General features: G+C 37.4%; 1 protein-coding gene across 5 annotated transcripts in view; it reads left to right on the top strand.

The window, feature by feature from the left end:
• The window catches only part of RLF (RLF zinc finger), a 50,575-nt gene extending 24,020 nt beyond the window's left edge, over positions 1-26,555 (top strand). For 3 of the 5 annotated variants that reach the window (XM_075047765.1, XM_075047767.1, XM_075047768.1), the window contains 5 exons: positions 2,555-2,687; positions 6,069-6,271; positions 12,261-12,397; positions 18,770-18,911; positions 21,398-26,555. In XM_075047765.1, coding sequence (XP_074903866.1) covers positions 2,555-2,687; positions 6,069-6,271; positions 12,261-12,397; positions 18,770-18,911; positions 21,398-26,143 — 5,361 coding nt within the window. In that variant the 3' untranslated portion in view covers positions 26,144-26,555. The other 2 variants (XM_075047769.1, XM_075047770.1) reach the window with 2 other exon arrangements.
• Positions 26,556-26,844: the final 289 nt, after the last annotated feature.

Genomic DNA, 26,844 nt, shown 5'->3' with positions numbered 1-26,844 from the left:
TGACAACAAGACCTCCTACAGATACTTAACACCTGCGTTGCAGAACACCACCTGGTGTTCTTGCTTACCCTTTAAAATTTCACAATTCATTGTGTGCTAGGTGAGCAAGCAGAAAGGTGGTTGCTATAATGAGCTTTGTAGGAGTATATGCATCTTTCTGTGGTCCCCTTTTGATTGCTGAAATTTTTACTTGGTACTTGCTGGGAATTATTTTCTTCTAAAATTGCCTGTGTTCTCAGTTTAGTGAAGGAACGCCCCAAAGTCACCCAGATACATAAACTCCTAGAAGAGCCCCATAACACTTAATTTCATATGCTAGAGACTGACAAGACTATCCAGGGGATGAATGGATCCATATAAACTTGCCACTAGACAGACTTAAGTGGTGAAGTAATACTCAAGTTTATTCTATATAGTACACAAGTATGCTATGATATACTTGGAGCAGATACACGTAATCAGGGAGTGAGGATGGAAGAACCCCGTGTTAGCTATACCTCACTTTAATTTGGGATTTACTAAGTAGCATGTCTGATAGTATAGTTTCATAGTTATTCGAGAGGAGTCCTTTAAGAAACTTCTAAGACTATTACTTACGACAGCTATGGATCGATGTAAATGAAACCTTCACTGCAAGGATATAATTTTCCCCTTGTGAATCTTTTGCTGGGAATAAAGCTTCACTCCTTAGTGGGTAGATGCTTCGCCCAAGAGTTAAATCCAGGTTCTATCATGCAGAGATTTATGGAGTGCAGTTTGCTGCAGTATTAGAAAGGACATAGATAGTTACATCAGAACACTGAAGTTGGTCTGAAATTAGCATCTGATACCTGATGCTGAACATCGATATCTAATTTATTAAAGGGCATCTAATCATTAAATGCAAAGATGCCTTTTACTATGAATGGTTAATGGGTAAGTCTTGGCTATTTTCATAGTAGATTCACTTGGTTATAGAAGGTAACTCAGGAACTCAAAAAACACATGTGTTGCAATGTGGAATGCAGTTTGTTGCTGTCTTTTGACAGCCCATGATACAAGGCTCTTTGGTTACTCTGATATTCCCAGTGGTCATAGCATTAGCCCCATTTAATTCTGGTAATTCAGAACATGGAATTGATAATGATATATAGAGAGGATACAACAGAGGCTATCGAAAGCAAACCTGGGGTTAATAATAGTGTTAGAAATACTGCCAACTTAAAACACAGCTCACTAGAACTAGGGGACGTTGTCATATATCAAACTAATTCTTAAACTTAAAATGTGTTGTGACTGATATGAGAATCATTTTTACTGTACATGTAACCATAAATTGCCTACAGTTAGCTGGCTTCAATTTGTCAGCATTAGGGAATCCTGCATGGTGATACTTTAATTTTTTCAGTGCAAGTCACCCTAGATTGATTTTCCTGCTGAGGACATCAAGTGCTGGAATCTGCTTCCACTTGCTTTTTCTTCTGCGTTAGACTCTCACCTTCTTTCCCTGTGTAACGTCTCTTTTTTTTTTTTCTTCTCTCCTTCACTCCCCAGATTTCCATAACTAAAAGTGGTAGGGCCTTGATCACTCTGAGTGTTGTGCTATGTAAACAGGTTTGGTGGATGAACTTCTGCTGGAGACCTGTTCGGTGTGGAGGTTCTCTGGGTCAGCCTTCACAACATCAAAACTGTCAGGATTGGAAATCCCTGTATCTTAGAGTAAATGCACTGGACATGGATTAGTTTCTAAGGAAATGGTGTATCTGTATCCAGTAGAAGGATGCTTTCATCTTATTAAAGGAAATTATTCATCATCCAGTTTGGTGTAGATTGTGAGTGTTGTACAGCAGTCTCTGCTGTGTATGTTGTGCTTTACTTTTTCTTTCTTAAGTTTCCTGAGACTTGTTGCATCTCTAAGCACCAGGAAACCTGCCTCTTCATATGACCCCAACCTCACCCTTTTGGTCGTTGAGAGTCCTTTCTGAGTCTCTCCCATTGTACTGCTTTCTATGTAGCTTAAGGGTCTTTCCACACACAACTTTCCTCAGACTACTGAGCGATGGCTTTGATAATTCTCAGAGAAGTGAATTGACTTGGCTCATCTCACTGGTGTTAACAGTAAATGTAAAATTTTACACTCTTGGCATTTTGTTACTCATTTTGAAATCTATTTAGTCTTCATTCTGGTTTCTTAAATGATACTAAATGCTTTGATACAAAATCATCCTTTGTCTTTTATAAAATAATTTTGTGATTTTATTTATATGTATGTGTGTACACGGTGAAACAAAAGTTGCAGAAGTTACAACTGCAGAATGGTTTTTTTGAGTTAAGCCATTTCACTTAACTTTCAGTACTTAGAAATTGGGAAGTTTTGCTATAGGATTAGAAAAGGATGTTGTACTGTTAAAATCCCAATGCAAACATGTCAAAACAGTAATAACTTAGAAGAATGGTGTGAAACTATTAGAATACAGTCAAATATTAGGACAGATAATGTAAAATTACATTGGTTTAATTTTTAGGAAAGACTTAATGACTTTTTTTTTCTTTTTTTTTTTTTTTCATTTTGTAGGATTCACATGATGCTTTACTGGAATTTGGGAATAACAACCTCCAAATATTGGTGGATATCACAAGGGAAGGAGTATGGAAAAATCCTGTTCTTCTTAAAATTCTATCCCAGCAACCAGTAGAAACTGAGGAAGGTAAGAATCTGATTTTAGAGATGATATGTGGTTATTAAATTACTTGGTGCAGTTTTGTTGGGGAACCAGTGATTTGAAGCCAGAAGAGAGTTGTATTTTAAATTGCATTGTGCAGTAGTATTTGTATGTTGCTAAATGATATTTATGATGAAACTGTCTCACTGGCACTCTGAATAATGTGTCCTTGCTAATGCATCTCTGCTTGGGCTATACTATCCATCAGTTTGCATATTTTGAAACTCCATTTTTAAAAAGAATTATTTCTTTTTCCATCATAAAAATATGGAAATTGCTTCCTGAGGAGGTTTGTTCTTCATGATTCTGTGCTTTTAAATGTTTTCTTGAGTGCTTCACAGGGAGGAATTGTGTGTGTCCACACCTTTCAGAGGCATTAAAAGATGCATGTGCAGTGGTGACATGAGTGTGGAGGTTTCCCTTTATTAAGCTCTGGGCTGGGAAGGTCATTGTGTTTAGACTACGGAAATAAGATCTTGAATCAGAAAACGTTGGGAGGTGAGGGAGAAGGAGCTTTTATCATCACTTTATATAATTTTTGAATGTCTTCTCTTAAAGTCTCTTCTCTTACTCACTGAATTTTTTTTCATATCTATTAGTCATACCATTACATACTTCCAGGTATTCCTTTTAACTGTTCTGTTAACAGTACATGAGACCACAGTTAATCTCAGTGGTGATCTAAAGTTAAAAATAATATAGAGGAGGAGAAAAGCTTAAAATATTTTCTTAAAAATTAAAGGAGCACAAAAAGGGATTTTAAGTCAAGGTTACTTCTATAGCAGAATCCTTCTTTCTGGCTTTGGGTAGCCTCTCTTTGAGTTGTGTAAGTTGGTATTTTTTAATAAATAAATGACAAACATGTTAAGGTTATTGAGAGGATATGTTGCTTCCCTGTGCTAGAAATCCTTAAAAAAAAAAAAAAAGCAGCCGAGGGTGGACTACAGTCTTTGCTAGCATTCACTTCAGAAACATTTGAACTGCAAACAGCATTTAGTCCCATCTCTAACATGTCTTGAAAAGAATTGCATTCCCTATTAACATCCTGTCTTGGAGTCTTTCATTTATAGTATTGTTAGGTATCCAGTTGCATGGTTGCTGCTCTTAGTATATTTCTACTCAAAAGGACTTGCATTTCAAAATTGGTCCATATTACTGAAAACCTTCAGCTCTGACTGGTGTCCCAGTGAGGGCTAATGGTTAGCTAACTTTGCCAACTCCCTTTATCTGTGGCAAGCCAAGAGCTGTTCTGGAGGACTGATGTGAATTCTAGTAGGAGTGATTTCCTCATATGTATCTGTGTGAACTCCATTATAGATGAATTTGTGTCTTACACACGTGTCTGGTTTTATCAATGGCTATATTACTAAATGCTGCTACACTTCTTCGTTCTTGTGCAGGAGAACCTTGACATGGTTCAGACTACCTCTTGACTTCGGCAGTAATAAGATAGAACTAGTTTGTTCAGTCCTTTGGCTTTTAATTTGGGTTGAAGTTTCTGCTGACAAACCGATTGACATACCTCTGACCATGTTGAATTGGGCTTAGTGTAGGTTCCTGTTTCTGAGGTCACTTGAGAACCTTGAAACTATTGATTTCTTAGTGTTCTTTATTTCGTACATATTTGTCTGTTCAGCTAGATCTGAATATATGCCCAGAAGAGTTGTCCTCACTGGTGTTTCTTTCATGCAATGCAAGCAGAGGCAACAGGACACTCGTTGGAACTCTTCTGGGAATTTTGTAACTGCACAAGTGCATTCTCATATAGTCTGGAGTAGTTCGGAATCCCTTGTTAGACCAGTCTGTAAAAGGAAGGTTTCTCAAGTAAATCATAAAGTAAAGAGTTAGACATTTTAAATAAAGGGCAGTTCTAAGAAGCCAAATATCTGCCTAAAATGTCACTTCTTACCGAGTGTCTTGCTTTTGTGGCAATCTTGGAAACCTTGGTTTGGTTTGGTTTTTTGCTTGCTTTCAGGGTATCGAAGAGCAGATAAACAGAGAAAAGTGTCATTCTTGTGGCCTGTTGACATGCAACAAAGCTGCTTAGACATATCTAACAGATCTTTCTACAAGCTTTCCAAGCTATATGAATGTGTTGTCTTAGCACCCAAGCAAGATGTTTTAGATATTGGTTGAGTGCTTTCAACTGACAGTGCAGGAACATTAAGTAGTAGTAGAGCTCTTGTGGTATCTGTCAACATGTAGAAAGACAGTGAGAGTACCACGTGAGAGTGCTGTTCTGGTTTGCAGCAAATACTGTGAAAGTGGGAGATCATATTAGTAGCGTTATTAGTAATGGAAATGGGAAAACAGCAAGATGGGGAATGGGGCTATTTAATAGCTACAAATACTATGAAGTAATGCTTTAGTAGTTAAATAATCCTGTGTCCTTACATTACAGAGGATAGAAGGGGTTTTATTTGGTTGGTTTTGTTCTTGTTAGCCTCTTGGGAGACTAAGAGCATATTGAAGAGGTATTGAGGATTTGCAGGGTGTTGTAGGAGAGAACATAAGGCTGGGAAAGACAATGCAGGGTATAGGATTCAGTCTCCTGTAATTGTTGGCAGCTATTCAATAACATTTCAAAGAAATCAAAATAATGCATATCATGAGTCACTGTGAGTCATAAAACTCTAAAACGTTACAGGAAGAGAGAAGTAGATTGAGGGCATACATAAAGTTTACTCTTTTCTCAGAAGGCAAGATGAATGTGCCAGATTTGTATACCCTACATTCTGGTGCAAGGCAAAATGAAAACTTAAAGAAATACTTCTCTCTATGCCAACAATTGTGGCGTGGAAAATCTTTTGACTCCTAAATTGTGCTGCTAATGTAACTGGTTCTTGACATCATCAGACAAGTGTAATTCAGTGACTGCAGAAGTTATTGCTGAAATACCAACTGATCCATGAAGTCCTGTTATAGCAGGTGTTATGATTAGTAAAATCTTGCTGGTTTGTTTGAAATATTTTTGTTTCTTTGGATTATGAAGCTACAATTAAAAGTTGAAGATTTAAAATCTCAGCTAAACTACTGGTATCTTGTTCAAAAAACTATATGGTCTAATCAGTGTCCTTTAGCCACTGCTGTGGCTTACTTCCTTATTATGTCAGTGGGTGCTATCTTTTGGTTGTGGAGGGGTATCTGTTTTCTATAGCCCAGCATTCTCTCCCTACACAGTTGGTCTGAATTTGTTTGGGATAAAATATTCCATTTATTGCTGTCACTTTTTATCACAGCTTTCTAAGAAAGCTGAACATACGTATACAAGTTTGTAATAAAATAAAGTGTGAATGCAGTGAGACAATTTGAGTTAAGTGTCAGCTGTAAATTGGTGTGTTCTCAAAGGCTTTTTTCTTTTCCTAGCTAATAAATTGATTACACGAGAAGGGCCTTCCTTTCTGCAGATGCGAATAAAACATTTGATGAAGTCCAACTGCATTCCACAAGCTACTTTCTTGTCAAAATTGTGTGCAGATTCTCCAGAAATTGCAAATGTTTCATCTTTTCGCCAAGCCTACATCACATGTGTGTGTTCTATGCTGCCTAATGAAGACTCCATTAAGGAGGTTAGTAATCTATAGTCCCTTTTTAATGTTTATTTATCAAGCATTTTAGAATTTATTTCTGCAATACTAAGAACTGAAGCTGAAGAGTGAAACTATTGCAGTGGAGTTCCAAAAGATAAATGACCTATTGCAGACTGCAGTAGGAAAGTATTAACTGCTGATGTAGATAAGTATGTATTATATGCTTGCATTTGAAGTTAGATGTGTTTGAAAGTTTAAAATAAAACTTGTAACTTCAGTGCCCCTTGTAAGCAAAATAAAATTGGAAAGCTGTCTTTTCTGACTCAAATACTAGTACTAGTGCAGTTACTTCTCTTCTAGTCATTCTGACTGAGGAAAGAAGGGTTTAAAAAAACAAAACAAAACCATAACCAACCAAACAAAAACCCTTTTAGGGTTGTTGCTCCAGAACTCTAAATTCATTTTTAGCAGTTAGTCTTCCTCTTACAGTATCAGTCATAGTAATGATTTGTGTTAACACATTGCAATCATAACAGCGATCATACAACTCTTGCTTCTGTTGCATCTTGATCTCACACATCTGTTATTTTATGAATCTTGCTGTTCTTGTTAGAGTTATATGGTTTTGGTGTAGTCTTAAATGTGAGACTTGGCACATTTTCAGTAACCCTCTGTGAAACTGGGGGAAGCTTCGCATACAAAAGGAAAAATGCGGCTCTGATGTCTGCACTTCCTGAGTTAGTAGCAGACTTGTATCACAAGAACACTCCAAACATGTAAACTATTGAAAAAGCACTCCTTTAAAAATACTTATTTTGAAAAATATGTATTTGGATAAATATACCCTCTGACAGTCTCTTCAGTTTGAGCCAGATTCCCCTCAGTTTGCTGTACTGTAGGAGCAATGAATGCATTTAACAGCTCACTGCAGACACAATCTGCTTACTGGAGGTGTTGGGAATATATGGGTAACTTGCAACATGTTCTTTGATTGGCTTGGCTACTAATGATGAATGGCATAGAAACCACATTAAATTGTGTTCACTTCTTAGTTTCATTTAAGAGTTGTGGTGTCTGTTTTACCTAGATACTCAGAAAACTTTACTTGCCAGTCAAGTGTGCAAGCTACAACACAGATTGATGAATTGAATCAAATTATGGTAATCACTTAATTAAGCCTTTTATGGGAAAATGAAGCCACTAAGCATCAAAGCAGTATCTTAAGACAGTATGGTTTATTGACTTAACTGGACTTGTAGCCCACACTGTGAAAAGTGTAAAGTCAGTGGTGTTACAGTGTCAGAAAGTTGATGTAAATAATTATCAATACAAGGATTTGCATGTATGTTTCTTTGCATGCTTGGTCACAGGTATTGTGTAGTTGGCACTCTTTACAGAATTGTTGAAATCTGAGACTTCTAAAACACATTTGTTTCCAGCTTCATTTTCAGAAGGCAAGAATTGTGTTATATCATCATGTTACCTATCGTCTTCCTCAGGGAGAAGGTTATCAGGTCTATGTCAAGTGGGGAAAAGAGGTGGGGAAAAAAAAAAGAAAGATGAAGAGCTCAAAGAATGGCACTGTTTGAGAACAAGAGATGGCAATGACCGAAAACTCAGCAGGGGGAAGAGGGTATTAACTGTAATAAAAGAAACAAAGTTTAAGTGAAAGTTGAAGTTCAGAGTAGGATGGGGTAGATGGAGGAACAGGGCTTAGCTAAGAAAATAAATGTTACAAAAAGGGTGAATATGAGTGAAGGTAGCTTGCGGAGGATTGAAGAGGAAGAATTTGTTTTGGAAGATTAGACAGTATATGGTTATCCCTTTCCAGGAACTGGAAGTGATTGGAATGGCTAGGTCAGGCTTGGAAGTTAAATTGCTGAGCTCCTAAAAGTTAAGGCTGGTGAACTACTTCTATCTCTATTATAGGCAATAACACACATATATACATGTGTATATATATGTATGTACATACATATATGTGTGTGTGTATATATGGTTGTAACTCTGTGTGTGTGTATACACTATATATATATAAAGTTGTCCCTTGCATTTCTGGTACCTTCTAGTACCTTGAATTGATCCTAAGGCACACATATAACAAATAATGTGATTATGTAATTATTTGTTCACACAAATCTCATGCTGCTCAGTGAGAAACATAGAAAGTAACAGAACTAAGAATTGCTGTCTGGCTTACTGATTCCAATGATTGGCTTGAATTTGTCAATTTTATTGAACCAATTAAAATGCTAATTAAAGAGGTTCTCCTACACAGTAGTTAACAAGTAGTTAATAACACTCTCTACTATTGCAAAAAGCATGAAGCCCCAAATGTTCCATAATCTGAGATGGCTTTCTCTGCAAGGCAAGTGCCAGCCACATGTAGCAATAAAACAGGGTTTTAAAATGAACCAACCAGTTAAAATCAAAGCCAGATTGATTCATTTAATCGTAACTGGTCACCTCTGTACAGTGTCAGTGTGATTGTTTTCTAGGTTGCATTTGAGCTCCATATAGCCATCTCTTGTCATCAAAGTAGGGGTTTTTGAGTCTGGACTTTCTTTGTGAAAGACCATTCAAAAATCTGAGACTAGAGCACTTGAGGAAGTATGAATTTAAGCAAATGCCCATTATCCCATTCATAAAAAGTTCAACTGGGAAGCTTAAGAACAGTCATCTTTTGGAGGCCCTCTCTAGACACTGTCTGCAGAATAAGGAATTGTTCCTGGGTTGTATGCTTAAAAGAGCAAGAGGAAAAGACAATGAAGCTTGTTAAAACACTGGGAAAGGATAGTTGCTTGTCATGAGTTTGCTTGCAAAAATATTCTTAGTTACTGTGTTGTTTCCATTGTTAAGTTAAACCAAGTGTTCTCTTCCCTCTGTACTTTCTAATTTGATTGGAAGATTACAAGAACTTAACCTAAGTCTTCCTTGCCCTGCAAACTGTTTATGCTTCATGAAATACTTTTGATATAAAACATATCTTTTCATTAAATTCTGAGGCAGCAGCTCCCAAATTCTTGCAGCTGTAGCAGCATTATTTAATGTGAATAAAGTAATATGCTGCAGAAGAGTAGCCTGCATTTATAGACTCGAGAGTATGTTGTCCCAACTCAGCTAGGGAGAATTTACAGTCTCTGAGCTGAAAGGAAATTGCCTTTAGTTGGTTCATGGTATATCTAGCTCCCGAAAGGAGGGTAAGTCTCCCTAGATAAACAGGTTGGGTGCCCCTTCTTTAAGGAGTATTAACATGATGTCCTACTAAAAAAATGGTAGAAGGCTTAGGTTAGTGGTAGGCAATTTTTATGACGACACAAGAAATGAAATATCTTTGTAATGTTAAAACTTTTTCTTCAAACTACAATGACATGGAAGACAAAGACAAGATAAATCTTATATGCTTATATGTTCCATGGAATAATTTTGAGGAGTAAACTGGCATCCTTCTTGTTAACAGAATGTGGGGAGGATGGCAGCATTTTTCAATAATTCTAATTTAAAATATCTTAGTACTATTCATTTTGTAGTCTCTGAAATTTCATTCAGCTGTTGGTCTTGTTGGGTTTCTGACAATAACAGAAGTGCTGGTCAGCATTCCAGGTTTAGTAAAGACACTTTAATTTACTAAGTGTCAGGTTTGTCACTTAAGTGACTGACTGGATATTGTTGGGTGATTTCAAGCTGTGCATTTGGACTTTTTGTCTTAAATATTATTTAAAACAACAAAAAAAACCAACAACAAGAAACCAAATGACAAAAAAAAAACCCAAGGTCTGAAATGAGATGGATCCATTGACAAAGTTTGAAATAAACAGGAGTTGAAAACAAATTGCCTTGTTGCTTACACAGTAGTTAATGTCCTGCATATGAGTGAGTTCGGCCAAAAAGAATCAGATTTCTATGTGAGAAGGAGAGCGAATCCAATGTGCTGTGTGACAACAGGCTGCTCGAAGCACCACAGACATGCCTGTCGCTGGAGCCGATGTTTGTGCTGTTCCTGCTGGTCCAGCACACAGTAGAAGTTCAAGGTCTTGTTGCAGTGTAAGTCTGAGTGAGGAGTAACTGATGGCTCTTAAAAATGTGGGGTTTTTTCATTCTGTAGCCTAAGAAACCCTAGTAAGTAGGTTTTAAGTTTGTAGTTTTTAAAACAGTGGTAGCGTTGTTCAGTGATTGTTCCTTTAATGGAACTGGGAAGCTGAGCATGGTCTCTGTCAAGTGATGCCTGGCCAAGTAGATCACAGGCTGCCGCGTTGTCTTCAGATCTGTGGAAGAAACACATCCCATATTTACATGCACTGACAATTTTTGTTTTTCTAAAAACCAAGACTTGGAAGATCAGGCTTGTATCAAACCATTGCAGGCAGCCTCTTGCGTTACTTAAGAATGTTTGCTGCAGTATTGAGGAGATGGTAGTGTGTAATTGTGGAAATTATCAAGGACAAAAGTTTGGGTCACTTAGCTTTGTTTTCCTAATTTGCTTTATAAAATGTGCTGATGGAAATTGTAATCTATAAAGAATAGGAATAAATGAGTGGAGAGAGGTGGTAGAATACTGTGAAAAGGCTGGAGCTATCAGACATGTATTCAGCTAGACTTCCCACATAAGCTGAAAGCCTATGTGCCTGTAAGTACTGAAGGTAGATGAGAGTGTAAGAAAGGTACTGCTGGCAAAGGATGTTGGAGGGAGATGATATGCAGCAGTATCCTTTTTTGGTTTTGGTTTTTTTTTTTATCTGTAAGCTAGAACAGCACTGTTCTCTCCTGCGCAGTGAACAACACCTTCAGAATTCTTTCATGTGGCCATTGGTATTGGGCTTGCTTTTCCATCTTCCACAACCTGCTGGAGGTAGCACTTGATTTGCAGATATTTTAAGTGTTTATTATCTCTGGCATGCAAGGAGGAATGATGTCTGTCCCCTTAGTTAGCAAAGCATTGTCACTTAAATCAGTTCTTGAGGTTTCTGTCTTGCCAGAGGTGAGTCAGTAACAAAACCCCCGACCAAAATAATCTGCTACATTCTAGTTGTCTTCAAATGAGAACTGACACATCTGCAAGAACTTCCAGCTTTGAATTGCTCTAAAAATGTCTGCTGGAAAAGGTCGGTCATGGGTCTCAAGTTGAACATCAAAAGTCAGTGGACCCTAGAAAATGTTGACATTGCTCAGTGAACTCCATTGTCAAATGTGTATGGAAAACTGGGGTAATATACCAGCTTCTGCTCTTCCTGCTAAATGAGATGTTTGTGAAAATTAGTTTGGTATAGAAATAACAATGGGAAGTTAAAATATATCATTATTTTTCATGATTAACAAGAGGTTTGAATTGTTTATAGTAGCAACAGCTGATTAAAGTAGATGTTGCTTGAATACAGCCTATTCTGTGAAGTGGAATAGATCCGGTGGAAAAAATGTATTAAAAATAGTGTCTTAATAGTAAAAGCACTTCATAATTACTGTTTGTGGTCTAAAATAATTGGCTTATAACCAAGCTAATGCCCTGTTTTGATACATGGTACTACCTTTAAGTATGCTTTCCAGAACTTCCATGGGATTTGTCTCTAAACACTTCTATTTTTAACATCATGCTTTGAAGTGTGATTGTTCAGAATCAGCACTTAGGACAAAGAGGACAAGAAACTGGCTTTTTCACATCTCTTGACCTTTTTGGACATGGGTTTTAATTTTCAAAAGGAGAACAGGGATGCCTGCAACTGCAGAGATGGAATGGGAAGTTTTAGAGAGACTGTTGCCTGTATATAAGTATTTTGCTAAGCTGCCCAAAATGGAAGGTGGTCCCAAAGAAAACTAATACCGAGAAAGGATCAGAACTAACATATGTGAACTTCTCATGCCATTCTATACCTGAAAGGTGTGGTATGAACTCTGGATATTAAAAGCAGACATAGTGTTTTGTTCATGTGTTTTGAGACCCATTTCCTTTGATACAGTAAACATGCATTTCTTCTGTAAACGTACTGAGAATAAAGTGCCTTTTCTTTTTTTAATTTTCTTTTTTATCTTTAAGATTGCAAAGGTGGATTGCAAAGAAGTACTGGACATCATATGTAATCTGGAATCTGAGGGACAAGAAAACACTGCATTTATTCTTTGTACAACATACCTTACTCATCAGCTTCAAACAGCAAATGTGTATTGCTCTTGGTAAGTAGTAAGTATTACTGCTACTCCTAACTTCCTCACTGGCTTCAGTGCAAGAGGATTGAGCTAATATTGTACAAAAATATGTACAGAATGTGGATATATCTTTAACTTGAGAAGTACATCAGACTGAAGTACCTTCTAGATAACTTGTGACAAAATGAAAAAGGCCTCATCTTGCTACAGTAATAAAGCAGTTAGACAAAAGTAATGTTTAAGTCATTTAAAAACAAAACAGCACTTACATTGTTGGCATTAACAGTAATGCTTCAGCAATATGGTAGCTCTGTAAGTAGTGCTGGATCAGTGCTGTCTGGGTTGATATTAAACCCCTAAGCTTTGTGGTTCCACAAAGTATGTTGTAATTCAGTTCTTCCCTCTAGAATACTTAGACCCCTGAGAGTTTGCCTTTTTTCACTTCTTCCACAGAGATGCAAGTAGTAGGAATGTGCAAAGGCAGCACCCTTTAACTTCACCACCACCCTCTGAGAGCCTTTTTATGTTTTTGTAATTTCTATAACTCTGAGAATTGCATTACTAGATCTTGGCCAAATTGTGACTATAAAACTTGTCTGCCGTCTTAACTGGCTGGAGATACAAAACTTCTTGCATCTCTGTTTCAGCAGTGGCAAACTGTTAGAGCCAAAGCAGGGAAACTGTTTTCTGCCCCTTACAAAATGAGTTTGTAATTTTGGCTTTCAAGGCATGGCTAAATGTGTAGTTTTCTCCTGTTTAAACACTGGTCTGGATAAAGTTTTACATTACCAGACATCTCAAGTATATCTTGGGAATTTGGATTTGGTCAGCTGTGGCGTTGTTCATTTACTCACTCCACATAAAATTAAAAATGCCATTAAGAAAAGTTTTCATAGCACTTAAGTGTCAGCAGGATGATTAGCCTGGTCCAATCATCTGTACAAAAAGGCCAGAAGTATTTACATATTGCTTCTGTTTCAGGCCAGAAACGTCTTTTTGAGCAAAAGCATACCTTGTAGAGAGAAATGAACTTGTGGAAGAGTCAAAGGGGAGAGTCCACCACACTTGGAAGTTCTAGAGGCTGACTGTTTTTCACTACCAAAATGTGTCATTAGACCCATGTCCAAAGACATACAAGGCTGAAGTCCATCCCGTGGCCTCTTTTTAAAGAACAAACCAAAACCAACTAACCAACCAAACAAAACCCAACAACTAACATTCTTTCAGGGTGAACTAAATTATTTGCTGTTGTCCAAGGAGACTTGTTAAGCAGTTCTAAAAGCTGTATCCCTAGGGTGAAAACAAAGAGAGTTGGACTTTATGTGTAGCTGAGACTTTAAAACTATTGGGACTGGAGAACAGACTTCACTGATGTAGCATTTATTGTTACAGAATAACATCTCTTTTTTCTGACAACAATTGTGGGTAGATTTTTCGCTTGCAGTATGAAGTCTGAACTGCAACAAATTAGAATTTGAATGAAACTTTCAGGTCCTGTAACTCCAATCTACATTTTTTCCTGACTGAGTCTGGAGATACCAGTTAGAGCTGTAGATTTCTCATCTTCATCCTAGTCTGGCCCATGATGGGGCCTGCTTAATGATAAGTCTACACAAAACATGGTGTAGCTGTAACACGAGTAGGTACTTCCACATCAGCTTTAAAATTGGCTAGCCTAGGTGACAAGCAGTGAAGGCTTGAAGATACAAATGTTAGCACAGTCTAGAACACAAGTATGTTCCTACTTAGAGAAGGTGTTAGCAGGTTTGTGTCACTCATGCTGAAGTCATGTCATTATGTCCACACTGTTGTTAGTGGTCGTTCAAATGAAAGGTGCTGGCTCAAACTGTGCTGCTATGTCCATGCATGCCACAGTTGCCCCCTCTGCTGCTGTCTGGATAAACTCCTCAATTTCCAGCTGCCTTCCCCCAGGGACAAGACAGGAGAATTAAGTCTTCTGTCTAACCCTGAAATTGTATAGATATATAAATTCAAATTCTAGTACCGTACATAGCACTCCTTGTACAACAGAATTCCACACAACTGATGCAGTCTGGACCCACTGAAGAGCAAAGCTTCCAGGATGCTGGAGCCCAGACTGAAGAAGTTCACTTTCTGATGAACTCCTGTCTTGTGAAACTGGTGTAATACTTCTTGACCATCAGATTACTTTCTCACTTTGAGGCTGTACCTCTAAGTCTGTTTAAAAAGTACTGTTGCTTGAAAATAAGGATGCCTTGCTGGTCTAATGGTGAACTGCTGTTTGATGGAGTGGCCTTTTTTATTGACCTCCACTGACTTTCCTTGTGGCAGACGCAGATCTAGTCATTGTTTAGCCACAAGGCAGATGAATTCAAGTGGTTGATATGATATAAAACTTTTGATTTGGAGGATTACTTTTGTCAAATCAGCCAGCTTAACTGATGAGGCGTGAGATTACACATTACAGATGTAGTAGATATTATGGCTCACAAAAATGAGGAGGCTTCTGCCCCATACAAACTGTGGTGATCACTGAAATCATTGCAGAGCTGATTTGAATCAGTACCCTAGAAAAGGCATAAGGTAATGTTGCTTTCTCTGCATTAGTAAATTGAGGTCAGTTTGAAAGCATGACAAATGTCAGAGCTGACTGGAAGGACAGGAAATGTTAAGATGGACTTGCTGTAATATGCATATTTAACCTTATCCTACAGCTAAAACTAATGTGGAGGAATCACATGCTAGAGGTTGCTTGCTAGCCATTATATAGGCTTAAGTACAGCATAAATATACACTTAAAATACTTAGTTAAATCAAATACATAAACGGACACATAATCCTTTCTGTGACCAGCTGCTGGTTTTAAGGGGCAGCAATTGCTTAATTCACTTCAAAGAAGGTCCTGTCTGGTTCAAAAAGACAGAACTGTAGTTGAGAGGTTATTTTACTGTGTGATGCTTGATCTACTGATGATTTGGACTCTACTTATAGTTTTTCTAGCAATGTCATTGACACCTTTTGCATTTTGATTGTTAATAATAAAATGTAGCTTTTTGTTGTGTGTATTTAATCATAAGCCTGCATAACGGTGTTTCAAGTCAATAAATGATTTAAGCTTTAATCAGTTTTCATAGTGTACTTCTGATACATTATGCAATTTGATAGACCAGAACTGAGTGGTGACTAAAACATTTACTGAAAATCTTTGAGAGGAGAGCAGGGAATAAGAAGAACAGAGACCCCCTGGTACAGTGTTGTTTGCAGGTCAGCTTTTCTTTGTGCTGTTACAGATTCGGTGCAACAGACAAGCCCTAGCATATGTACTTGGAAATGTTCCACTCACCCGTAGGATCCTTAAATAAAACTGTTTCCTGCAGGATTTTCTGGATCACGTCCTTCTTGATTTTTAGAGTAGCAGTATATTGATGAAACATTTTCTGCTAGCCCCTGACTACCCTTTAACAGACGCTGTAAGCAAGCAGTGTTGTCCAGTGCTATCCTGCTTGCTGCCAGCCACCCATTCCCATTATTCTGCTCTGTATCTTGCTTTATGCAGTGTCAAAGTGAACCAGCATAAGTGATCCAGATTGAAAGTGTTCTGGTTTAGACAGAGGAAAAGACCAGTCGTCAGTTGTGAACAGCACATGAAAGTGAGGATGCTTTTGAGATTCTTATTAGTGTGGATGAGTGTCTTACATAGTGGATGAAGATGGAGCTTTGGTGCCATGATACTTGAGCTAGTCCTAACAGTTTGCTGCTACCACAGAGTGGAAGATAAGTTCCTGTCATATTGTGCTAGCTGCACAAGTCTGCCTCGTCTGTTGTTCTGGCTCTGGGCCCATCTGACCTGTAGCGAGCACATTAATCTAACCCAGCCAAAACTGTGTATAGCTTTCTACACGTTAATGCTTGATTAGTTTTACCATGTGGTCAGGCAAGTTCCAGCAAAGAAGTGCAACACTGGTGCTTCTGGAAGTTTTAAGCTGTTAAATCTGTTAAGCTGTAACATCATTCTCAGTCTAGAAAGGGAAAACAACCTCCCTTCCCTCCTGTCTTCACTGCTCTAGCATCTGCCTGATGCCACAGTGCTAACTCTCTAACCCAGCACAAACCTCTAATTATTATTCTTGCATATTAGAGAGGTTAAGCTATTTGATTAGCTTAGCTCAGCTCATCCTGTAGCCTCAAGTCTGTACCTCCAAGAGATTAGTAAACCATAAATGTATGTGAATTAGTGCTGTTGGTGTGACACTTCATTTCACAGCTGAAGATGAAAGCAAAATTAGTTTTGTATATGTTATTCTTCATCAAAATTGGAAGATTTTGCAATGATTGTTGCTGATAATCATAAAAAAACGTGTAATGCTACTTTTATCTGCTGTGTTTGGAACTTTATCTAAGAAGTAGTGCTGCTGTGGGCAGTAGTTCTGAGCTAGCTGATTGCCTTAGTCTCCAAGGAGTCAGGCAGTTCATCAGTCCATAAGATAATGTAATCATTAGCATTACACAAGTGGCATTAAGTATGAACTGTAGCTAAGAACAAATTAAAAAAACTTCTCTCTGGTCTGATATGGTAGTAAGAGGGGTTTTTTTCCTAAGTATTACTAGATATCTGTCTGTCTGGAGTTCTTTCTGTTCTCTGCACTGCCTCACATCACTTCTGAAATGGAAAATTGCCCAAATACTGAGAGTTGTCCTTTCTTGCCTTTTTATATATATGAAGATTATTTGAGGAACACTTACACATCACCATCCTTGAGGACCCCTTCCAACAGCATACTTCAGCTTTGCAGAAAGAAGGGACGGGATGAGAAAGAGAACAGGGCAAACACTGAAAACTTTTTGGTCTCCCAAAAACTCTTAGGAATAAGGGATTATCCAGAGTGAAGCCCTTCTCTCACTATTCTTCCAACTCCCAACTGTGTAAATGTACTGAATAGATATACAAAATGACTGATGTCTTGATAAGCTATTTTTCAAGTTTGTTTTGTTTCTGTTGTGGTAATCCCGAGTTAAATTTTTTTGTAATGCTTCTATATATGTGTATATATTTATGCCTTCCTTGCATAAGCTTCCCTTCATACAATTCTTCCATGTTAGTCATCCTGATGTTCAATTAAATTTTAATTTTGTCAGCTTCTTGGGGCTAAAAGGGCAGTAGAAAAAGTTGCTAATATTCTGGGTGTATACCTTTTTTTCCTCTCTAGTTCTGTTTTAGGATTTAAAATTAAAACAACTTGAATTGTACTGCTTGTATGTTAGTTTCTTGTAGACCTATCTAGCTTCTCAGCTGTCTCTTCCTGACTATGAAAGGCTGTTAACTGCATTTCTAGGCCTTTAAAGATAAAAAACAAAGAAGACAAAAACATAAACAAACAAAAAAACCAAAACTGTTACCAGTAAATATTGTCCATTTTTGTGCAATAAATGTATCCCATGTCAAATCCTTAACAAGGCCTCATTCCCTTTCACTTGGCTTAGGGTTCAAGAGTAGGATTGCAATAATTCAAAGGAAGAACCTTGCCAATATTCAGTGTAAAGTTTGCCTAGGTGTGTTTTCTTGGTTTTTTGGTTCTAGAGGCTACAACTGACCTTGCTTCTAGAAACTTATATGTATAATTTGATGCACAGAGTGGTTAAATTAGCAAAGGTGACATTTGCTCTACTAAAGGAACATAAAAACTTTTCAAGTGATGTAAAAGACACAGATCCTATCACTGGTGTTTTTCCATTTCTGTGGCACTCACTGAGATGGCAAAGCAACACAAAGTGACAGATTGCATCATTCAATGGCTGTGTTGCTTTGGTTATAATAAATTGCTTAACAGAACAGCTCTGTGCTCAAATGCTACGAACAGTAAAGCACATAACTGTTCAAAGACAGTAGACAAAGCCCTCAGCTTATGTATCCCTTATGTAACACTTTACAAAACGTGTTCTGTTAGAGGTATCTTTTAAAGCACTGAGTGACAGTTACATCATTTGAATGCAGGTGTCAACATCTAAGCTACTTGCCTAGTGGGAGGGCAGTGGCTACTTTACATTATGATTCATCTTGCCTATTTTAAATTTCTACGTGAAAAGTTAAGGCTCTGCAAGCGTGGCAAGGGGTGGTTCTTGTCTAGAAAGGAAGTCTGTGCAGCTATAGATGCCTGCATTAAGTGAGATGAATCCCATTGCCAGTGTTTTTCCCCATTAGATAACAGGAGATATACTGTGTTTTGATGTGATGCTTGTTTAGGAGTAAGGTAAAGTGAAAGTTCTCTTCAGCATCTTTCAGAGATGGAGACCTGATTGAAGTGTGTGCTGGTTTTTAATAACAAATTGTTGTGGCATCAACTCTGAACTAAACTGTGTAGACTGGACAAATTCTGTGTATCTGTAATGTTCTTACATTTTGCTTTCAACTCTTTGCAGGGAACTGACACTTTTCTGGAGTAAACTGCAGAGAAGAATAGATCCTTCCTTAGATTCCTTTTTGGAGAGATGTCGTCAGTTTGGCATCATTGCCAAGACACTACAGCATTTATTTTTCTTGATAAGAGTCATACAATCTGAAGTAAGTAAGCTGCAGTCCAGAGTCCTTGGATGCAGCCAGAACTGTTTACATGAATTTATTATTTTCTTAATAATTCTACTGAACTGATATGAAATATAGCTTATTTCATTATTCATACTTTCTGATTAAGTGCCTAATAACTTACTAATAAAAATTTCTGAAAAATGCCTGCCATTGTAGTTTTGTGTCAGCTTGACACATTGAAGTTACCTTCAATCAGTGTGGAATGGTTTGTTTGTTAGTCTGAAAATACACTATGATAGTATTTTGCAAACAAAGCATAGCTGTGTTTTGATCTGATGCCTGTTTAGAAGTGAGGCACAGCAAAAATCTTCTGCAGCGTCTCTAAGAGATGGTGACTTGGCTGAAATGTCTCGTATTTTTGTATTCTGAGAAAATGGGTTTTCTTCAAAATGTGTGATACAGTCACATGTGGAATCCTACCTTCTATTCTGATGCTTATCTTTAGAAAGTTACAGAAAGGTTCAAGAGATGCCTAACAGCAATTTTTATAAACTCATAATCTCTGTTTGAGGCATAATGGAAAGACTTTAACTGATCCACCTACCCAGGAGGCAAATATAGCATGCTGTTCTTAAGCAGAGCAGAAGGGATAGCTATGGTTAATCTGGATAGTTGCTCAATAGGATTTTTTTGTCTTCCTTTGATGGCTATTCTGACTCTTGGAATTGGTTAGACTGAAATTTCCTGTGTCTTGTCACTATATGAGAGTAGGTTTGTGGAGGGCAGTTATGAATGAAAGTGAATCAGGCACGCTTCAATGGAGGAAAAGTAAGGATTTTAACTGTTTCAGTAACAGTATTACATGGATCATGGACCTTAAATTAGATATGGGATTTTCCCTTAGGAATGTCACCACTTCCAAAAGAGTTCAGACATTTCTTCCTGAAGAACAGCATAGTTTTGCACATGTAGAGTAGAATTTGCCACATGAACTTCAGTTTTATGAATGTTTCAATTAACAGTACCCTCCCAAATTTGCCCATCTGTTTGCATTCTTATATGGATATGAGTTAATTAAGAGTTAAGGCATCAAATGGATTATGGATAAAACAGACAAGGTTCCTTTTTTCAATTACATTTCTCTACAGCTTCAGGTTTGTTTGTCTGGGACTCTCTTTCACTGACCAGAGTTAATCCTGTGAACCAAGTGAGTTATCAAGTGTGATTTGATAAGAGAAGAGCAAGTATCAGAGCCCTGTTTTAGAGTCAAAGTAGAGATCAGAAAGGTTACATGATTGTCCTTTTGACAGATCATAGAGGAGAGTCCAGAACTCTGATTTGGCAAAGATGAATTCCAGTAGTGATTGCACAGAGTAATGTTTGCTCCTAGTTTCTCTAAAGTTGGCCTGTTTCTACTTTTAAAACATGTGCTAATGTGCACTTTATATATAAAGCATAATACATTGTTAGCTATGTACCAGTTCTTTCTGTGTTTCCTGCTAAAACATATTAAAATTTCTTCTCCTGGTGAAATAGCTTTTTTATTGGTCTCTAGCAAATTGCATGACTTCCAATAGGCAGTGCACAGTGAGTGTAAGAGCTCGCTAATTCTTTTAACCTGTTTTTAGTTCTTTTGGATTTTTACCATCTGAGCTGGTGTGGATTTGATTGTGTTAGCCATGTATCATCTCTCTGCACTATTCATAAATATCTTAACTGTTACTTATCTTTACTAATAATGACTAAATAGTTACTTCATGCATTCAGATTCTTTATGCTGGAAAGTATGTTTCTGGAACAAGTTAACTTTCAATTTTGTCCATGTAGAATTTGGAATATATTATTTTTTAAAATCAGCATGTGAGTAATATTTGTAGGTATCTTCCTGACACTATTGAGCAGCACCTCAAAGTTGCATAGACTCCTCAGAAAATGTTTGAAAGTGAAATGACAGTTATGTTCATCAGGAATCATTTCTGCTACTGTACTGCTTATGCTGTTGAAGATTATTTTGTTTCAGGGTGTGAATTTACATTAATTTCCTTATTACACAGTACCACATGTTCTGAATTAATGTCCTGTGTGGATGCTGCTGGAGGAGTGTATATGGAAGATTTACACCATTCTGTTTTAGACATCTGACTTATTTATGATTGAGAGTCACTCAATGAAGAGAGAGAGGAGTTAGAAAGATGTTTTGCAATATCTAATGCCCAAACTAGTTTGTGTGACTCCTCCACAGAGTGCACTAAATGTGAAGTGGATGCCCTCGCTTGAAAAGTAGAAGAGGTTCCTCACATAAAATAAACTACAACTTTTTAGATTATGCTCAGTGACTCGGGCACTTAGCACTCAGAAGCCTGAATACATTCTGAATGGGCTGTAGTCTATCAGATGCTCTCATTGCATGTTTTTTTCCTAGAACAGTTCTAGAGAGAATGTGGTTATCAAAGAAAAGTAACATTTGTTTTGTGGCTGTTTTTTGTTTGGTTTTTGTTTGTTTGTTTGTTTGTTTTAAACAGGCAGAAGAAGCAGGACTTGCTGTGTCTGTTTTGTTATGTGTGAGAGCCCTTCAGATCAGATCAAACGGAAGTGATGAAATGAAGACATCAGTATGTAAAACAATTGCATGCCTTTTACCAGAAGACCTTGAAGTTAGAAGAGCTTGTCAGCTCACAGAATTTTTACTTGAGCCAACTTTGAGTGGATTTAATGTGTTGGAAGAGCTTTATATGCAACCAGATCAAAAATTTGATGAAGAAAATGCACTGGTTCCAAATTCACTCCGTTGCGAGCTGCTGTTAGCTTTAAAAGCATATTGGCCATTTGATCCTGAATTTTGGGACTGGAAGACTTTAAAGCGACATTGCCTTAAACTGTTAGGGAAAGTAGCTTCTGATTCCGAGGACGATGCAAGTTGTAATATGTCAATCAATGAAACTGACATGTTAGAAACTTTCTTTAGTGACTATGATGAGACAAAAGAACATAAATATTATGATGGAAAAGACACAATGAACCACCCTAAAGAAAAAGCAAGAGTAAAAAAACCAATTGGTTCTTCAGAAAGATACCAGAGATGGCTTCAGTACAAATTTTTTTGTGTGCTCTGCAAAAGGGAGTGTATAGAGGCTAGAATACTGCATCATTCTAAGATGCATATGGAAGATGGTGTTTATACATGTCCAGTGTGTACAAAAAAGTTCAAGAGAAAGGAATTTTTTGTACCACATGTAATGGAACATGTTAAAATGCCACCTAGTAGAACACACAGACCCAAAAAGAAGATAATACTGAAAAAAGAAAGATCACCACAAAAGACAACAGCTTCCAGCAGCCCGCCCCCAGTGTTTCAGGAAAAGTCACATCAGCCACACCTGCCTGAAAACTTTGAAAATGACACACATGAATATGTCACATTTAGCCAACTGGAAAATTGCCAGCTACAAGACAGAGACATCTATCCATGTCCCGGAACAGATTGTTCTAGAGTATTTAAACAGTTTAAATACTTAAGTGTACATCTGAAAGCTGAACATCAAAACAATGATGAGAATGCAAAACACTACTTAGATATGAAAAACAGGAGAGAGAAGTGTGCTTTCTGCCGCCGACATTTCATGACATCCTTTCATTTGCGGGAGCATGAACGTGTGCACTGTGGACCTCAACCATATATGTGTGTGTCAATGGATTGTTATGCTAGATTTGGGTCAGTTAATGAGCTTCTCAATCACAAACAAACACATGATGATCTTCGTTATAAATGTGAGCTAAATGGCTGTAATATTGTTTTCAGTGACTTAGGGCAACTTTACCATCACGAGGCACAGCACTTCAGAGATGCATCATACACCTGCAACTTCTTTGGTTGCAAAAAATTTTATTATTCAAAAACTGAATTTCAGAATCACCTTGCGGTGCATAATATTGAAGTGTCAAATGGGGAAGTGAAGCAAACACTAAAACTTGAAGAGTCAGTTTCAAAAGACAAATGTAGTTATCTTCCAGAGTCTCAGCTGCTTGAACAATCGGAAAATTCCAGTCTGAATGATAACTTGGATCCTTCAGGCTCTCAGGAAATTCCACAGATTAAGGAAGAAGCACTCTCTGACAGTGAAGATCTAGACAGTGAAAGTAATTGCAGCCTTCATTGTGGGGACCACAGCACAGATGCTGCAGTAAACCAAGGCCAGGTGTCTCCTCTACTGATTGAAACAATGGCTCGCAATCAATCAGTTCCAGGTTTTCTCATGTCCCAGGAAGGAGTCTTCCATCCAGCAGATGTGAAACAACAGTGTTCCAATGTGGCAGTTTGCTTTGATGAAAAAAAACTTTCCTGTGGTTTTGAAGGCTGCTGTTCCACACACAAAAATTCCAGAAGTATGCAAAAAAACCTTCGCAGGGCCCATCCATATAACTCCAAAGGTAAAAAAAATATGGAGTTGAAAACTAAAGACTTTCTCAACCTGTTGAGTGACACTCAGGACAGTAAATCCCCTACAGACATTAGTACAGAGTTAGGTCATAATTCAGATACAAATGCTGACTCTCCAGAAAGCTTGTATTGTACTATAGATGCTAAAGGAAGCAATTGCCTGAAGGAAGAAACTTGTCCTTCTTCCCCAGAAACATCTTTCTATGACAGTTCTAAAGAATCAAATATTGAAGATAACATGCTGGAACTAATGTTAGGCTTGAAACATCTAAGCTTAAAAAATTCTAACATTCAGAATTCTTCAAGACACAAGCCTCTTTTGGGCTCTTTACAGTCCTATTCATCTAGGGATGCCAAGTGCCCTGAGTTAGTAGATGAAACTACCTCAAAATTTCAGCTTCAAGAGCAACAAGATAATTTACCCAGCCAGTATCTTACTCAGCTGGCAGCGAAACCATTTTTCTGTGAATGTCAAGGATGTACGTGTGAGTTTGTGACCAGAGAAGCTCTCTTAATGCATTATGTTAAAAAGCATAACTATTCAAAGGAAATGGTTCTTCAGTTAAATATGTTCCAGCATCGGTACTCACCATTTAAGTGCCATATTTGCCAAAGATCATTTACAAGAAAAACACACCTTAGAATTCACTATAGAAACAAACATCAAATTGGCTGTGAGAGGGTAGCTCACAAAGTATGTTCTAAGGAAAAAATTGATCATGTAGGTTTACGTACAGAAGACATGCATAAAAATAGCATTGTTCCAACACCTGTCTGTGCAACCAACATTGAATTCATTGAACATTCAGACCACTCTGAACAGCTGTGTCATCCTAAAAAGGAAGACTGTAGTTCTGAGACAGATTTGGAGTCCAGTGAAGAGACAGACAATAATGTAACAAGAAAAACATCTAACATGGCTTCTCTGGACAGTCACAGAGAAGAACTGGAAGCAAGACAGGGAAGAGGAAGCAAAAGAACAGTTGCTAAAGGAAACTTATGTTATATATTGCATAAGTACCACAAACCATTTCACTGTATACATAAAAGCTGCAACTCTGCATTTACCAACCAGAAAGGTTTGATTCGCCATTATAGAACTGTTCACCAGTATAATAAGGAACAGCTCTGCTTAGAAAAAGACAAAGCAAGAACAAAAAGGGAAATTGTCAAATGTAAAAAAATATTTGCATGCAAATACAAAGAGTGTGGTAAGCGTTTTTTATGTTCTAAAGCTCTTGCTAAGCATTGTAGTGACTTCCACAATGAACACTTAGAGGATCAAAAACTGCTTTCTGAAGCTGAATCTGCAAGATTTGCTTGTAACCAAGCCCAGTGCCCTGCTGTATTTTATACCTTTAATAAGCTTAAACAGCACCTAATAGAAGAACATGCCAATGAAGAAAAATTAAACAAAGATTTTGAAATCCATTGTGACCTTAATGGCTGTGATCGAATTTTCACAAATTACAGTCACTACTCTCAACATGTGTATTTCCGACATAGTGAATATTATGATAGTCTTTTTGGAAATCAGAAAGAGGAGGAAGATAATCAAGGTAAAGATAAAAATGAACAAAGTTACTTGAAAGACAGTTTTGACATGAGCAAGCAGAATGGGAAGCAGTTAAAAGAAAAATCTAAAAGAATTAGCAGAAGTAGAGAAAAGCATTTGATGAATTTCAAAACAAAAGAGGAAGCCCTACAAATGTGCAAAGAGAAGTCTAACCAGACCCAGTACCCTTGCATGGTTCAGGGATGTTTGTCTGTTGTCAAATTGGAAAGCAGTATAGTGAGGCACTATAAGCGCACACATCAGATGACCAATATGTATATAGAGCAACGGATTCAGAAACTTGTTGTTTGTGTTAAATGTGGCATAATGATTGAAAAACAGTCCTGCTCTGAAACAGCTTTAGACTTGGATAAAAAAAGTGTAAAAGTTAAAGAGGATAAATCAGCTAATCCTGACTATGTGCAAGAAAGTGAAAAACCTCTTGTTCCAAATACTGACTGTGATCCTCAAGATGTAAGCAATGAAGACCAAAAAAGATATCCAACAAGTAGTGCGAGTTTTGATGCCAGTGCCTTTATGTATTCAGGCACTTTAAAATATAACCACAGTTCAAAGAACGCCTGTTTTGAAGAGCATAACATCAGGGAGACGGTTACATGTAAAACTGAAGATTTTTCTGAAAATAGTGAAAGAGAGAATAGCTCTTATTTCTCCAGTTTACAAATAGAGTTACCAAGAGAGAAAGACCCAGAAGGATGTCAACATAGTGCAGTTAATCAAAATGCAAAAAGAAATGTACTTTGTGCTACAAAAGACAAATTTCAGAAGCCTCCAGTGTCCAAACCATTTGATTTAAAGACATATAAACCAATGGGATTTGAGTCTTCATTTTTAAAATTTATTCAGGAAAGTGAGGGAAAAGATGACGACGATGATGATGATTTTGATGAGGTAGTAGAATGGGAGTCACCTGAGCAGTTGTCAGTAGATAAAACCTTGCAAAAAGAGGGAGATGGCCAAGGGGATACACCAGTAAAGAACTTTGTAAATGACAAAAATGTAATCATAACCCAAAATAATCATGGGCAGCTAACAGAAATCCAGCCCTTGTTGTCAGAATCGTCATCTGCCCCTTCTTTAGAAAATTTGAGGGCTATCTTGGACAAGGCACTAACGGACTGTGGAGACCTTGCCTTAAAACAGCTTCATTATTTAAGACCAGTAGTTGTTCTTGAAAGATCCAAGTTTTCCACACCCCTCATAGACTTATTTCCAACGAAAAAGGGAGATGAGCTTTGTGTAGGAAGTACGTAAGTAGTTTTGCTTAGAGCATATTGCCTCCACTACTGCTATATGGGGAGAACTTCAAATTAGAACAGTAATTGTTACAGTACACACTGTTTAGGTTAGTTTAGACTGTTTAATTCCATGAATGTATAATATCTGTCAAAAGTATTGGCCAATTTAATTTAGCTCCCCATTTTTTTTCAATGGACTATGCTGATTTTGGTGCTATTTAATACATCAGAATACTGGGGGCTTCCTCCTGAAGAGTAAATGTGCATGATTGTATATGGAACAAGTACTAGGGTACCAGGGTTTGGGGGGCGATGGAGTTATTACTTGACTTGAATGTGCACCCTAGGGTGCTTTGTGTAACATATTGTACACTACAGCATCTTATATTTTTTGAGTTATGAGTTTCAATAAATTACAGTTTTTCACCCATTTGTTTACTGTACAGTAAGTCTTTCATGTGGTTTACTTGTAATTGAATTTGGGACCATTCTGAGTGCATTGGACAATGATGCTTAAGTTTTATGCATTTGTAGGTAATTTATCAGACTGCTGAAACAGTACAGATTCAGAAAAGTAAAGTATTACACTTTATAATATTCTCTGTGCTTTTTTCAGACTTGAAAGAATTATAATTAGTAGAGGCAGAAAGCACTTGCCACTTAAGAGATAAGAAAGTCCTAGTAATCTTTCCCTTTAAAGGAAAAAGATGCTTCTGA

This window comes from Buteo buteo, chromosome 16 (genome assembly GCF_964188355.1).
Source record: "Buteo buteo chromosome 16, bButBut1.hap1.1, whole genome shotgun sequence".
Classification (NCBI taxonomy): Eukaryota; Metazoa; Chordata; class Aves; order Accipitriformes; family Accipitridae; genus Buteo; species Buteo buteo.
This window is presented reverse-complemented; position numbering and strand designations above follow the sequence as displayed.